At 34.8% G+C, this 15,821-nt stretch overlaps 1 protein-coding gene across 2 annotated transcripts in view; it reads right to left on the minus strand.

Moving 5' to 3' along the window:
- Nucleotides 1-15,821, minus strand: part of SLIT2 (slit guidance ligand 2) — a 231,580-nt gene that overhangs the window by 56,811 nt on the left and 158,948 nt on the right. Inside the window, exons 10-16 of one of the 2 annotated variants that reach the window (XM_065735730.1) lie at nt 9,329-9,400; nt 8,617-8,688; nt 8,022-8,093; nt 6,022-6,165; nt 5,731-5,894; nt 4,982-5,005; nt 1,366-1,516 (exon numbers count right to left, since the gene is read on the minus strand). In XM_065735730.1, the coding sequence (XP_065591802.1) occupies nt 1,366-1,516; nt 4,982-5,005; nt 5,731-5,894; nt 6,022-6,165; nt 8,022-8,093; nt 8,617-8,688; nt 9,329-9,400 (699 nt within the window). The remainder of the gene's footprint in view (nt 1-1,365; nt 1,517-4,981; nt 5,006-5,730; nt 5,895-6,021; nt 6,166-8,021; nt 8,094-8,616; nt 8,689-9,328; nt 9,401-15,821) is intronic. The other variant, XM_065735731.1, reaches the window with a different exon arrangement.

Below are 15,821 nucleotides of genomic sequence, written 5' to 3' on the forward strand. Positions count from 1 at the left end.
CAGAGATGAGAGAATTAAACACGAATTCTGTTAAGAGTCAGGACAGTGCATTCTTGTTGCTTCAGCAACTCCAACTCTCATCTCTCTTAGCTCAGTAACTATAATTTTGACATCAATTATTTTGTGTACTCCTCCTGTAGTCTACCCATTATTTGTCAATGGAAGTAGTTCTATCTCAAAATATTATATTATAACATCATATTAAATTCCTTTGGGCATGACTGTAGAATCAACTACATGGCCAAAAACTGAACGTTGCTTTTATAACATCTGTTACATTTTATTTTCTATTTGCTGTCATACCAGTAACAACCAGAATTGCCACTTAGATTTGTAATTATAACATCAGAGAGTTGAACTCTTTCTCCAAGTTCAGACTAAAAACTGCATCTCTATTTATGCAACATATCAAATTCAATTTTCCCATTCAGACATTCAGTATCCCTAATCGCAGTCTCATTATTCAATGCTGCACTATTGCTTTGTTCCCAGCCAAACACTGTCTTTTAAGACATCTGTCATATTTTTGCTCATCTCACCCCTGTGGTTCACAACTTGATCACACCACTTACATCTCCATATCTCTGTTCCCACTTGACTATGTTAAATCAAAGTCTACCTTCTGCACCTTATTGTTCTGCTTTGCTCCTCATGCTAAATCTCCCAAGAAAAACAGGTATTTCCTCCTTTCTTAGCTCTGCCAGTGATGGTCACTTTCATCTCTCATGCTTTTCTGTTGATTATTCTACACAGTGTTTTGCATATGGGAAAAAACTTGTAAAGCTGTCTTAATTTTATCCTTCAATCCCCTCTTGAATACTACTTCAGCTGTAATGCCTACAGATCATTCCCATATGGCACTTATTAAGCAAGTAATAATCTGTGACATCTTTTCTGCTCATCTCAGATCATTACATTATTATCTCATCTTAATCCAACTCTGTCTTATCTACTTTATCTTCCTCTGGTCTCCTGCCTGACACATAATGTGAGCTTTGCATAACAGTCAGCTCTGTTTTATTTAACACTCAGGTTGTGCTTTTAAGACATACCCTTAGATACTGGATGTCCTACTTGCTCTTGTACTCAAAATAGAAGGCAAAACTAATCCCACCATCTTTCCAAAAAATCCACATGGATAGTTCATGCACTGGAGAACTGACATTATGAATATATATCTTTCTTATAACAATGTTAAAGGCTTAATGGCATCAAGATGCTGCACAAATAGTTGTTATTAACATATAGTGCATCAAATAGGTTACAGATAGTTTTTGTTAATCAAAAATAGAAGCTGTGGTTTTATATTTGAAAATTTTAGGTAGTTTTTCCATAAGCAAATAATGCTTTGTGGGTTCAACTTACAATTCCGCTGTGTACTGTGGGATGTGATCAGGAATTTTGTTGAGTTTCTGATTGGAGCAGTCCACTGTGGTCCCTTCACAGCGACATTTCTCAGGGCAAGCCAAATCTGCAAAGCAGTCTCCACTTAATTTGGATCTGTAATCTTCAGTACCTGTGGAAGAGTCAAGTCAAAATACAGATACTGAGTTAATGAAGTATAAGATTTCTCTCTTGTGAGAAGGTTGAAAAGATGTCTGCAATGCAGGTAACGGGTGGGCAACTTGGGAAATGTATGATAAACTTTGTGATACTGAACAGACACAGGGGCTTCAAGAGCGGGTTAAATATAAGGGCTTAGATATGCTGGAAAAGGAAACTGTGACCAACTTCACATAACAGAATAACATTAACTTGAGCTTTTCACAGCTGTACTTTCTGCTGATTGTATTGTCAGCCAATCTAGCATTGTTTATAGCTTATCACACAAATGCCACTGATTCTTTTAGAATTTGTTTTATTTCTCTGTACCAAGAATAAATAGATCCCGAATGCCACCATTTCTCTTTCTTGGGCCACAAATTTGTATTGTTGACAGGACTTCATTAACCTCTGTGATTTTTATTTTTTGTAGTCCCAACCCTCCACATCATCTTGAACATGTAAGATTGAAAGCCCTATCTTCAGCTTTAATTTTAAGAGAACGTGTGATCCTGACTTAAGCCTCAGCAGCATGCCATGCTGTAGAAAGCTGCGTGACGTTCCATGGTGCTTGACAGAACCATGTTTTACTCATACCTCACAACCACATGGTTAGATCAAGCACAACAGAAAATCTCGCTACATTATCAAAACTGCATCCATTAGGCCAAGGGTAACAGCGAGGGAAAAGAGGAAGGAGCAGGTATAAGTTATAGAGTTGAAGCAGTTGAAGTTTAATACTTGCTTACATGACATGGCATTCTTTTTACTGAATGTCCAGTGCCACAGTAACAGTATTACTGTCACAGATTAAATAATTGTTTAAAAAAAAAAAGGAAAAAAATTAAGAACAACATTGAAAGTTTCCTCCACCATTTCCCAGAGTCAGTCAAAGAAAACATCCTAAACATATGAGGAGAAAACATCCAGTAAGAAACTGAGGGTGGGTGACAAAGAAAACAAAGAGAAGCTGAAAGGACCTGTGGGTTCTTCTCGGACAAAGGTGAAAAGACTGAGACTAGCAGAAGGTGCATCAGGGCTGGGAGGTACATTGTGATTTAGCTCAGACACTGTACATTACTTACAGCCAAAATGGTGAACTCCTGCAAAAGTAAAGATAGCCAAGAAGGAAAGAAAGACAGAGTAATCCCAATTAAGACAAAAACAGGAACTAAGTTCATATATTCCCAACTCAAATTTAGTTTGATTAGAGTATGTTGCTAAGGGGTACCACCTTTAGCTGAGAGAAAGAATAATTCATTTTAAGTGGCATTAAAAAAATGAAGAAAGATTGAGGTTAATTAGAAATTTCATATAGAAACAGTATGTCCCATGCATTATTCTTCATTGTTTTAAATGTGTTCATTAGAAGCTGTTATGCTCCTTTGAACGTATATACATGCTATGCCACTTAAAATACTTAATAAACCAAGAGAGGGAAACAGAGAAACAGATACCACATGAGAGGAAAAAAGTCAGTCATCATTTATTATTCCATCTACCAAATGTCTAAGTAAAGCATGATTTAGCTGGTTGGAATATTTCTATGAGCTAGAAGACCAACTATTTCTTTTCAAATTCCCGATTTAATACTTATTTAGCCTTTAATTTTCCAGATTAATATAATGAAATTCTATTAAGAATTCTCAGCAGATCTCTCGTTGATGTTTTAAAACTAATAAAGAAATTATATTCGACTTTTAAAGAAATTTAAACATTTTTACAGTATAAAGCATAAATAAGTATTTTGAGCACTTTTAAATACTCATGAGCAGAGCTACAAACACATTTTTTCTTCCTGTTTCCAGAAGAAATTACTGTTAGTAGTTCAAAATAAATTAAAAAAAAACTAAAATGTTCAGGGACAAGATCTTCAACAACTAGAAGAATTTCATGCAGCATCTCACTGATAACCTGATGGAAAGAGGAAGCACACAAGCTGTATTTTAAGAAACAAATCTGTAGCACTTTTTGACTAATTTTGTTCTTTCTCTTCTTTTTTGCAGGAAAAGCATTTTAAAGGATACATAAACAAATCTTAGCTGCATGTGTGGCCATAGTATAAACAAGCTGTGAAGACATATGCTGGCAAGAAAACACTTCTAACTTAGAGACAAAAGTTGTGTTGGCAAAGTTGAGTAGAAGTCATTCTGTGGCAGGAATACAGCTGCTCTACTCATTAAGAAACTGAGTGGTAACTACGGGTTTGAGAAACTGAATCCCTCTCTGTCTTATGCTGCTTTGAAATACATTTTTTTGTCTGCCACTGCTGACAAATAACTGCTTTATTTTGTATTTAAGTTTTTATTTTTTTAATATTCTAACCGACATGTTAGTATGAGGGCATGAAGAACTCACATGATTGCTGCAAATTTAAGTAACACATCACATAGCATTAAAAGAGCTAGCACACCAGCTTAAAAGATGAAGACCAATCAATAAATCAGTACTTCAGACACTGCAGAATGACAATACATCTGTAGTACTTGAAAGAACAAGTGCACTGGTGTCATAATCAATTATTGCAGATATTTTTCTGGATATTATGCTATGGCAGAAAACCCTGCTTGCACATAACTCACTGTAATTCATCAGTAGATTCATTGTACTTTTGTTTATTTTGCCAAACAATTATTTGTAATCTGTTAGGTAAATAATGCAAGTGCATCGTTGCTTTTATCTATTAAGAAATCAGTGCACACACCTGACAAGCAAGGTAAAGTAAATAAGGAAACATATTTCAAAGAGCTAGGGCCAACATAAGTGACTTTCCTGAAAATATCATAGCCTTATTGTAGGTAAAAGCAGTGTGTAAATTACTGTTTCGACCCAACTTGGAATTGTGTTTTCTTTAAGGGAAAGTATTTCTGATTCATTGTATGCATGTGACCAAAGAATGCCTTTAATGAATATCAGCTTTCTTTTCCAAGCATTCCACTGTGATTTGGCAAATACGAGGAGGGTGAGCAAGCAGCAGTAGTGTAAAGCATTAAAGCAAGGCAAGAAAACATTCATTTGTAAAGTCCGTTTTAAGTTGTACTAGCTCTTTGACAGCTGTAGGTTTTCCTGTGTTTAAAAGCAGCTCAGGAGCTACATTTTAAAAACAGTAGTAGCAGCAAAGTCAAGGTAGATGGTAAGTAAAGACATTAGTTGAAATTTGAACTAGCAGGTGCAGCCCTCTGCGTAATTTAAGTAAAGGTATTTTGGTAGGTTGTGTGCAAATTTGTGAGACAAAAACATAAATGGAGCTGCATGCTAAGCTCTTTTCCAAAAAACAGAACAAATAGTAATCTACAAAGAAAACTATGTCTAGCTACAGGTACTCACTATTGTTAACAGACATGCATCAATTTCCTAAAAGCTATAACAAACTTCGCTTTTCGGGGGAAAGGAAGAGAGTATCTGCAGTTAGTCAGTCTTACTGCAGAGCCAAACCTACCTGGAATGAAATACTGTTCTTTAGCTAAATAAAGAGAAAAAAAAATAGAAGATGCACCTGAATGTCAGCAAGCAAAGAATGAGTTTTATTAGAGTAAGTATGGACTAAAGTTAACTAGGTGAAATAATGTGTATTCACAACTAGAGGTGATAAACAACAAAGTGTGAATAGTCATAAATGTATCTGAAACACAGATAACCAACAGTTCTCATCTGGTATTTGCACTTGAGACTAAATAGATTGTAGAATGTGAAATGCACCTGGAACAGCTGGATACCATATGACAAAAGTTAAGGATTTAGAGAAATGTAAGTAGGAAATGGAATAAGATTAGAAAAAGAAAACAGTAAATTTCAGTCTGAGGTAAGCTCCCTGTATAAAAGGAATATGTCGTATTTCCATATTTAGCTAGAAATTTTTAGATCTTTCATGTACTCCAGAGCCTTGTGGAAATTCTACAAAATGATTTATGTCAGTGATACTTGTAGCAAATAACTTCAGCTTTTCATTCCAAAGTATTATATATTGCATTTCTTTTGTTAGATTTAATGCTACTCAGAAAGAGTGCCAAGAGTGTTAACTGTAGTAATGTTCCAATCGTCTATGACTTCCATGACTTCAGCTGAAGAACTAAAAAAGATTCTGCAACATTTAATAATTCTGTAGAGAGCCAGCTGCCTTCATTAGAAGTTCTATAACCACTGTTTTTGCCAATAAAAGAAAAACAGCAGCTGAACTAAGAAAATTACCTGAGCAGCGGAATTTCTTGCTTTTGATCTGGCCGATCCTTTTGTTTGCCAGACGGCGGGGGCTGGTGCAGCGGGCACCACTGGTCTCAATGGGGTTTGTATGAAGATAATCTGCCAGCCACTTCAGATGGCAGTCACAGATAAATGGGTTCTGAGCCAAATGCCTTTCATGAAGAAAAAAAGATAATTTCACACTTTATTTCCCTTTAGTCTCAGCAGGTTCTGATATTTTTAGTGCACTGTAGAAGGAGAAGTCACACCAAAGATGACCATAAATAAAAGCATACATACAAGGTCTGAATTGCACGTAGAGGTGAAAAGGTGCCTTTTGCAATGGTCTGAAGCTTGTTGTCATACAAAGATAGGAGATTCAAATTGTGGAGATCTTGAAAAGCATCAACTCGCAGGCAATTGATCTTGTTGGCATTTAATAATCTGTTCAGTGGAAGACAATCATAAAATGAAAAGAATTTGCTGAGTGTCACTGCAACTTCGATGTTTTTCATATGTAAAACTTTGTACTCACTTTGAAATCAGAACAAGTAATCTAATAAAAAAATATTGAGAGTTATATAAGGCATTTTGGCAAAGTGAAAAACCTTAATTAGGTGCTTTGAAATTATTTTGAAATATCTGCACCTTGTGTGAGTTTATTCAGCTAAAATCACATTCCTTGTGTGTGCTGACAGAACTTACGTGTGTGGTACTTTTCTGTGCAAAGAAACAAGCTTAAAAAATCAAGTATCTACAAGGAAAACTAGTTCCTTTTGCCAAATAAACAAACAAACAGAAAAGGAACTGAACACTGTGTTCATTAGCTGGAAGAGATGTGCAGTGGCACTTTTAATTATATGTTACTAATCAGCATGCTGCCGCATTAACAGAGTTGTAATAAAAACTGGTGGCATGGAACATGTCCAAATCTGTCTGGAACCTTCTTCCTCTCCTTCTACAAAGGGAACCTTTTCTTCCCTGTATTCCCCTGACTTCTAAAGCTAGAATAAACAAGCCAATCTAAACCAACTGCCTTATACTTTCAAAGCTAAAATAATTCTGTCATTCAACTAGTTGTTTTTTTCTAAATAAATATATGCATATTTTTTTCCTATTGATAGAATAGTGGATTTGAAAACCAATGTTTTGATAAACAATTTCACCACACAAGTAGAAATATACTAAGATTGAAAAGTGTTGTCTGTGCAGAATATATCAAACTATGGATGCTTTCTTAATAGAGAATAAACATAATTTTAGAAATTTCTTCTTTTTTCTCCAAAATCTGAAATGTGTGTTTTTGTTTTTTTTTTAATAAATTCTCCTTAAAGGAAAACAGAATTACAACACAATAGTAGCTAGTGACTAAAATAAAAATGTAGAACTCTAGGCAGTGCTAGAACTTTAATTTCCTTCATATTTACTTAACATTTTGCCATTTTCACTGAGTTTTTATAACAGACATTTAGCCAATCACTAACTATACAATTGAGACAGTAAATGCATTCAATTTAGTGGGAAGAAGCGATTTACAAAATTCACCAGTCTTCAAATCAACAAGGCAGTGATTTTGGGACAGTATTTTCCAAAAGCACTACCATTGTTTCATGTCCTATCTCACAATTCTCTCTCATGTAGTACAACCACTGCACAGCCTTTTCTGCTAGATCTTGACAATTTTTGATAAACATATCACTATGGCATTCCTCTTTACTCCCAATATTAAAACCAAACAGAAATGGTTTATACGATTACACATGGGTGTTTCTGAACTGTTAAAAGAACCAGCAGCTGCAGTTCACGGAGTCATAGAATTGCGCATTAAAAAATCTCAGAAAATAATAAAAACCATCAATGAAAGTCTACTGCAATTCTGTTCTTACAAGAGTATAATTAAAAATAAAACTATATGGTATATCTACTACATATTACCTTTAACTAAAAATACCCAAATGTTTCTGCTGTTTCCCATGCAACTTTACACACACTGCTGAGTACTTACAGCAGAAGGAAGTATAGCATATTATGTGTTTTATCATTATAAATTCCATACAAGATAACAGTTCCATTTTAATCACTTTAAGTTGAGACATTAACTGAGATATGATAACATTTGTGGATGAATGGCAAGCTGACCTACAGTCTTGACTCCTCTTGCTTTAAGATAATTTGTTTTTATTTAAGTCTCATCCTTACATGCAGGATTTCCTGACAGTTTTTCTCCAGGCATACATCTCTTATCAAATTTTCCTTTCTAGGTAACCCCAAATTATAGTAAATATTGAAAAAATACTCACAGCAATTGCAGAGAAAACAATCCTTCAAATAGGCCTTTTGGAAGTTCTGTAATTTTATTGCCATAGAGGACACTGTATCAAGAAATAAAAAAGCAAATACAGCTGATACAATGAAAGTCATATACTATACTTTTGAATTAAAAGTAAAATAATTTTTCAACTTTCCTGAAGGAAATTTAACAGCAGTGACTTGATGCTTGTTCCTGTGAGATGGCACAATCATGCATATTCCCAAGTGTGTCACCCAAGGAACTTACAACAGAAACAGCACACTACTGTGCACAGACTTACCAAGGGATCTCGGTAGGTGAATTGCTGTTTTTAAGAACAGACTGGGGAATAAAAGAAATCTTTCAATGCCTGTTAAAGGCATATGCTTCTTTGCCATGAGTATATTTATAAGAAAGCCTACATTTTATAATGTCCAGCTGAGATGCAATATTCAATTATTGCTCTAATATTCTGAAATTATTTTTACAGCTTTCATCACTGATTGAATCTATACAAAGTTCTGGAGAGCCAAACATCCGGAATAGCTTCACTATAAGAGTATGAGAAATTAGCTTCTGTGTTTACATGTCAAACAGATACCTACAGTGAATTGAGAGAACGTAAGCCCTGGAAAGCATCTGGAGCTGCTTCAGAAATCTGGTTATTGCTCAGGTCACTGAAATAAATGAAAGTTGATACAGTTTTTCCAAGCTATTTTCAAAAAGCAAAGATTAAAATAATTACAATTAGGAGTGGAATGAGAGAAATTAAAATACTTGTCTGAGACACTGCCAAAGAATTTGAAAATAAAACCACTGAAACAAAATGAATGGTTAAAAATAGAACTTTCAAATGTTTGAAAAAATGAAGACTAATAGACTTACTTTTCCTAATAAAATAAGTACCTTTTCTTCAGAATCATATATGGTCCTGTGGCCATACCAGACAGAACCCAGGGATATTCCAAAAAGAAAGCAGCATTTCCCCACTGATTTTTTTTTTCTTATGTTCACTGCAGTAAGATGTTGCTTTTATGCAAAACTATAATAAATAATTTCAATAACTTTAACACTTTGTAAAAACACTTATTATTAGTGTGACAAGGAGATTATATGGTCTTAGTAATCAGGCTGACATATCCATCAATCTTCCAGCAGTCGAACTTTCATACATGCTCACATGCTGATGGAAGTTCCTCTATATGACACTGAACTGCTTTTTACTTATATATTTATATATACACATACATATAAGCGTAAATATATATATATGTGTACGTGTATATGTATTTTAAATCTAAAATATTGGGTACTTACATTCTTCGAAGTTTTTTATAGGGTGAGAAAGCTCCAGGAGGTATGACTTTGATTGAATTTTGCTCTAAACGTCTGCAAAACAATGGCATCAGCATAAAAATAGAAAAAAATACCAAGCCAAAAAACAACCTAAAGCTATAAGAAACCAGAAGGGATTGACTTCAACAAAAAGAAATCTGGTTTTGCTTTCCTTTTTAGTATCATTTTTAACTCAACATACAAGGTCATTTAATTTTAGTATTCATTAAAGAAAGTAATCAGTTTTGGTCCGTTCTTTTGTCCTATAGAGTGTAATGTTATGAATTAAAGCCCAACTTTCTTCTTGTATATAAAGAAAATTTATTTCCAGTGCACAGAAGATTTTTGTAAAATTTAAGCTGAAAGTGTCATTAAAATACTCAAATTTGAGTTAGTGTTAATTTTCTCCAAATTTATAATGAACACAGCAATTTTTATAGTAAGTTTATTTAGAAAAATTCTAACGACTTTTTTGAGTTAAGCATTCAAATATGTAAACCCTAATAAAGTAGAGAAGAATGTTCCTACAGAACAAATAACATATGTTGCTACCTGTAATAAGGCAAATGCCATGTTTTTAAACACACGTGATTTCTTTAGATACAGAACATAACACATTTGCTTTAAGTTATAATACTGGAATTACACAACTACACTTCTAATTCCTTTATACAACTTTTCATATCTAAAATTGCAGCTTATGTTACTGGCTATATTTGCTTTAAATGAATACTGACTCAAACTTGCAATACTGCAAACATGAGCTGGCTGATGGAAGCTGTATTCCAAGAATTTTTGAACCTAGAAAGCTTTGGCCATGGGAAATCTGCAGACCCAAGATGAATTTGCCAACAGGTCAGAATACGTTCAGCAATAAACAGGTTTAAAATAGAATCTATATCTTCACATGATACTCTATTTAATGGTTATGGCTGCACAAATGAAGTCTATTGTGTAGACATAAAAGAATGAAACTATGTATTCTAGAACGTACTATGCTACATAAACATATATATTATGCCTGTCTAATAAACTTGATATTTTCCTCTTTTATTCACAGGTATCAACTTTATGCATGTAATGATCATGCCAAAAATCTGTTTCACAGAATGAATCATAATGGGTAGAATTTAGCTCACTATTTGAAAATATTCAGACACTGATTTAGAATTTAAGGTTAAAATGCCTATTTTAGTTTGTTTGCAGAAATATTACCTTATTCTTCCCCCTTTTCTCCTAGTTCCATTAACACTCCTATTTATCACTTTTGCTCCAATAAAAAGACACGTGAGTCTGAGTGTGCAAATAACAAGCTCATATTATTCAGTTTGAGTAAGCCTTTACAAAAAAACTATTCTTGCAACAATTATTTCTTTTTGTAAGGGTTCTCCAGAGGTCACCGTATAGATGGACAGAAGAAAGATTTTTTGCTGCTGTTATGAGGTTTTATTCAGATGGAGATATCCATATATGTAATATTCAAAATTTCTTAAATTTGTCCATGCTTTTCGTTAGCAGAATTTGTTCTTGACTGGCACATAAAGAAGACAAGACAAAAGAAAGCCTCAAAAAACCCACAACTTTCTTGACACACAGAAAATCTCACTTCATCAGCACTGTTTAAGACACAGGTCATATTTTATACAGTCCTTAAGTAGGAAAATGTTGCCACCTTGCTACACTTTTCAAGTACATTTTAAACACCACAGGGAATCCCACAGTATGGGACTATTAACTTTTTCCATAAACACAATATTCTTTCACACGATTTCCTTGTCTTGGCTGAGCCTTTTGGATCTATGAAGCACATTTTGCGTCAGACCAGCATTACTGACGAGGCTGGAAGGGGACAAGGTCACTCTGTCCCAGTACCCTTAAGTAGATGTAGAGAGCAAACATCTGAATGAGTAAAAATTGTCTGAGTTAAAGGTCAACTCAGACTCAGCCAAAGCCAAGCGTTTTCTATTCTTATGCTTCATTTTTGGCTGAGTTTCCTTAGAAAACACAGCTTATGCATGCTTTTCATCTAGATCGTTTTCTACTCACAAGGATAGGTCAAAGAGAGGTAAAAGCTACAGAAAATAAATGTATAAATCCTTTCTTAAATTAGTAGTGGGAGAGAGTTGAGGAAAGTAACCCAGCCATGAAGGGAAGGACAACTATCCATCCATTCCAGTTACAAACACTATTTGGCAGCCACTGACTGCACAAATTCTGGGGCACAGCAGACATTTGTCAGGTGTGCAGCCTGGAAAACCTGCCAAAGAATAACAGCATGGGGAAATATGTAGGGCAGGCAACCTACACATTGAGTGATGGAAAGAGGACAGTAAAAAGTGAAAGCATTTGGTCATATTACAGAAGATGACTGGAACTGGTGGTGAGAGAGACACTGGAGAAAAAAATGCCTTGGTACAGGAAAGACATGCTGCAGTAGCAGTGTTCCCATATCAGTGTGTCACAGACCTCGTGTATAAATGCTATTTATTAGTTCATGATGAAGAGACTTAATGAGCTACTGCTGGAGGACTCCTGTCTGCTTGCACCTACCTTTAAAGAGAAAGCCCTCTTACTTAACTGGACATGACATGGCATCTAACTTGGGAAAGATAAAGTCCAGTGTTATGACATAAAGTATTTTCCAGTTCACTCTTCTAACTTACAAATATATTAGTTCTATAAACTGAAGTAAACTTGCAGGATATATGAATGCCATTTGTTATGACAAGTTGGAATAGCAGACTACAGCTGTCCATACAGATGATATGGGTTCCAAACCTATCCTACTACAGGACACTTCTGAAAGCCCATTTCTAGCAGTTCTAATTAAGGGAACCACCAATTCACTGGTGTATATGTAAAATGAACTCCATGTCAACCTTGCCTAAGATTTCCCTTTAGTGAAAAAGCTACAGTCTAACAGACTGACTGTATCGTACTAGGATAAATTTACAATCTCTTCTGGATAAAGGATTTGTTATAGTAGGATCATCTAAGCATGTATTTTATTAAGTCATGCCAAAGTGTATGCAATAAAAGACATCACATTTTAGAAAATGAGATTAGTATAAGAAAGAAAAAAATAGGATTATCTAAATTCAGAAGAATCTCTTATACCCCACTTTGTCTGTAAAGAAAGTAAATCAAATTCACATTTTCAAGCTTTGTTATCCTCTAATCTCTTTATCTTTGTAGAATCAGCTGAATTTCACAGAGTGCAAATTTGTATCCACCATTCCAGAGAAAAATCTAATTAGCTATATTCTAGGGTCACAAAGCACTGATAAAACAATATCTACAGGAGATTTGCATTCTACTGATAAAAATAGTAATTAAAAACACTGCTTAATTCCTCGTATTAAATAAAAAAAAACTAATTCTGGAATGGAATGGATTGTGGTTATCTATTACTGAAAAAATCAGCTATTAAGTGCTCACAAGTGACATGGTCAGAAGAACCATTGTTAGAGAAGAACAAAAAGCTAATTTCAGTATTTTTCTGTGAAACTTGTATCAAATTTTGTGCACAATATCTCCTTTCAAAGTCACTTCTGAAGTCATTCTTGTTTTATAAATAATCATCTGTGTATCATAAACAGTGCCTTAGTGGTTTCTTTTTCAAAGGCCACAGTCAATTTTAGTAGTGTATTAAAAAAGATAAGATAATGGAGGAAGACAGTTAAGTACATGCTTCATCAAAGCATACACTGCCTCATGTATAAGAAGTACTTTACTCTTCCCATAGCCACATGAAATGCTAATTAATGCTCTTAGTATTAAGTCTCTTGCTCCTTTTAGTGTTTGACTTCAAAGAAGTCCTACATCAATACATACGTGTTTTAGTGTCTTTTAACACTGCCAAAATAGCTGAAACTGTTGAAATATTTTTTGAAGGCTATTCCCTAACCTCCCCTATTTACAAAAAGCGCTGTGAATAGTTCTTTTTCTATGTCTTTCCCTTGGCTCGTCCCTGCAGGTACTGTCATATACAACCATCTACTTTTCTAAGAAGCAAAGGTGCTTCTGCAGTTCAAACCTAATCAAATCAAACCAGGATCCCAGAGAGTAGACATATTCTTTCCACCTGGTCCCCGGAGCCTTCTGACACGTAAATCCCTTGTCAGATTCCAAGAGGATGCTGTACTCTGCTAGGAGCCCAAAGCACACCATTTCTGACTACTACTTCTGCACTTCTGCACTAAAGTCACTGACCCTGAATGTGTTTGAAATTTGTTTACCTGTGGTGCTCAGGGACGTGATTTAGTAGTGAGTTGTTAGAGTTATGGTAGTATGGTTTGTTTGCGGTTGGACTTGATGATCTTGAAGGTCTTTTCCAACCTGAGCAATTCTATGATTCTATGACTTAGAGAGACAGACAACATACTTATTTATACTGACACTTTCAAACCAGCTTATTTTCCCACTGTAGGAAGTCATTTCTATGGAATACTTCTGCACTTGGAAAGAGGATCAGCTGGGAATGAAGAATACCTTGTTCACTGCAAAATTATTTGAATTTTATATTATACCACAATATACAAAGCCTGCTCATAGAGAAGGGCACAACAATTATACTGCATAGAGATATGCTGCACCCAAATACATTAAGCAGGGTTTTTAAGGGTTAGCAATAAACATTAAAAAAAAGTATTTAGTAGTAATAAAATGAAACATCATCCTTTAGAAAACATGAATTTGAATATGGAGCAGCAGTTTAACCACATATTTTATTATCAAATAATCAGGACATAACCTCTTGATTAAATAAATTTGTTCAAGTTAGTAGTTTGACCTTTTGATTGATCTAACTCTTAATTGCAACACCGTAATTCCAACTTCTACAAAAAATGTGCAAGGAACGTGTCAAGAAACTCCAAAACAATTTTTACTACAGAGAAGGAAGTATAAGCTGTGCAATGAGTCTGATGTATTGCACAGATGCTGATTATACATGGTAATAAAATTGACAGCTCTTCTTTGCATTTTCCCCATCTGCTTTTAAAGTAAATGGCAAAAACAGCTGTCAGAAAACAGAAAATTTCAGTGATTGGATTCAGTGAAGCTTCTAAATCTGAAGAACTGCAGTAAACAGCCAACACATCTCTCATCATATTTAACATCTGCCAGGTTTTGGGTTGTGCTTTTTGTTTGTTTGTTTGTTTTTGTTCATTTGTTTTTCAAATAAGGAAGGAGTAGTGCTCTTCTTTTTCTATAGGAATCTCGAGCCTATTAGACAAAGTATCTTTTTTTTTTTTCTTTTTCCCTTTTCTCAACAATTGCACCCCCAGAGTCCTTATATTTACTAAATGCCTCTTCTAACTTTAGTGGCCTCTTCTAACTTTAGCAGCAAAAGAATTCTGTTGACATCTGTGGTATCATCCAAATATAACGAAACAAAAGATGTATTTGGAATACCTATATTACTTTCATTTCAGAATTTCGGTCTCTAATTCTGTGAATTAATAAATCTTTCTGACAGTTTCTTAAATATTTGCATAAAAAAATGACTGTCAATGTTGCCCTAAAGCTTGCCAAAATGCTAACATCCAGACTAATTGTTCTATCAAATATTTCCTCAGGGAATTGACTGTAAATGACAGAAGTCTCTGTAGTCTGCATTAAAACAAAACGAAACAAAACAAAACAATGATTGCTATACATTTAAAAGTAAGTCCCAAACGTGCATTTGCTATCTTTCTCATCACCAAAATGGCAATCTGGTGGTCTGAACCCTGCAGCACCATTAATGATGGTTGGCTTTACACTCCTTAATTGTTACAGATTCAGGTTGTAGGAAAAATGGACTTCAAGAATTATTCACTCAGTACTTTGGAATCTGTCAGAGTGTGCCTCCAGAGCAGTTAGACCAAGTCACCTAGAGTCAAGTTAGTCTCTCTAATTAGCTTATTTTTTATAAGAGCATTTGCACCAGAAAAATTACTTGAGCTCTTCAGAATAATGGTTAGGTTCAAAAAAAAAAAAAAAAAAAAAAACTTGTCCTGACGCATACGTAAAAATAAATAACAACTCCTCTGGAATATGGCACAGCTGTCAGAGAGCTATGAAGGTTTTTCTGGAATAACTAGATTGGCCTTCTCAAGCTTCATTACATACTGCATAAATTATTCATTAATTTCTATGCCTGAGGTTTGTTCCTTTTCCCTTGGCAGAGTACAGAGATACCTCAGGACCCACCAGAAGGACAACACCACAGCTGGAACATTGTGCTGCTCATTCTGGCCAGTACCTACTCCCAGTATTTCTGGAAACAAGGATTGCTCCCCTACTTCGTCAAAAAACAAGGTGCCTAAAGGTAATAAGAGCTCTTTCTTTCTACTCCCATCTTCAAGGAAGAGCACCTTGCCACAGCACTTAAGTTCCACTTCAAGATTAAATTTGAGATTCGATTCTAACTTTCACTCAATGTACTATGCATGGCTCTAGCTTTAGGGATGCTGTATGCTCACACGTCCTA

This window comes from Cyrtonyx montezumae, unplaced genomic scaffold, assembly GCF_038088225.1.
Source record: "Cyrtonyx montezumae isolate F1298 unplaced genomic scaffold, pur_monq_1.0 scaffold_2, whole genome shotgun sequence".
In the NCBI taxonomy this organism is placed as follows: Eukaryota; Metazoa; Chordata; class Aves; order Galliformes; family Odontophoridae; genus Cyrtonyx; species Cyrtonyx montezumae.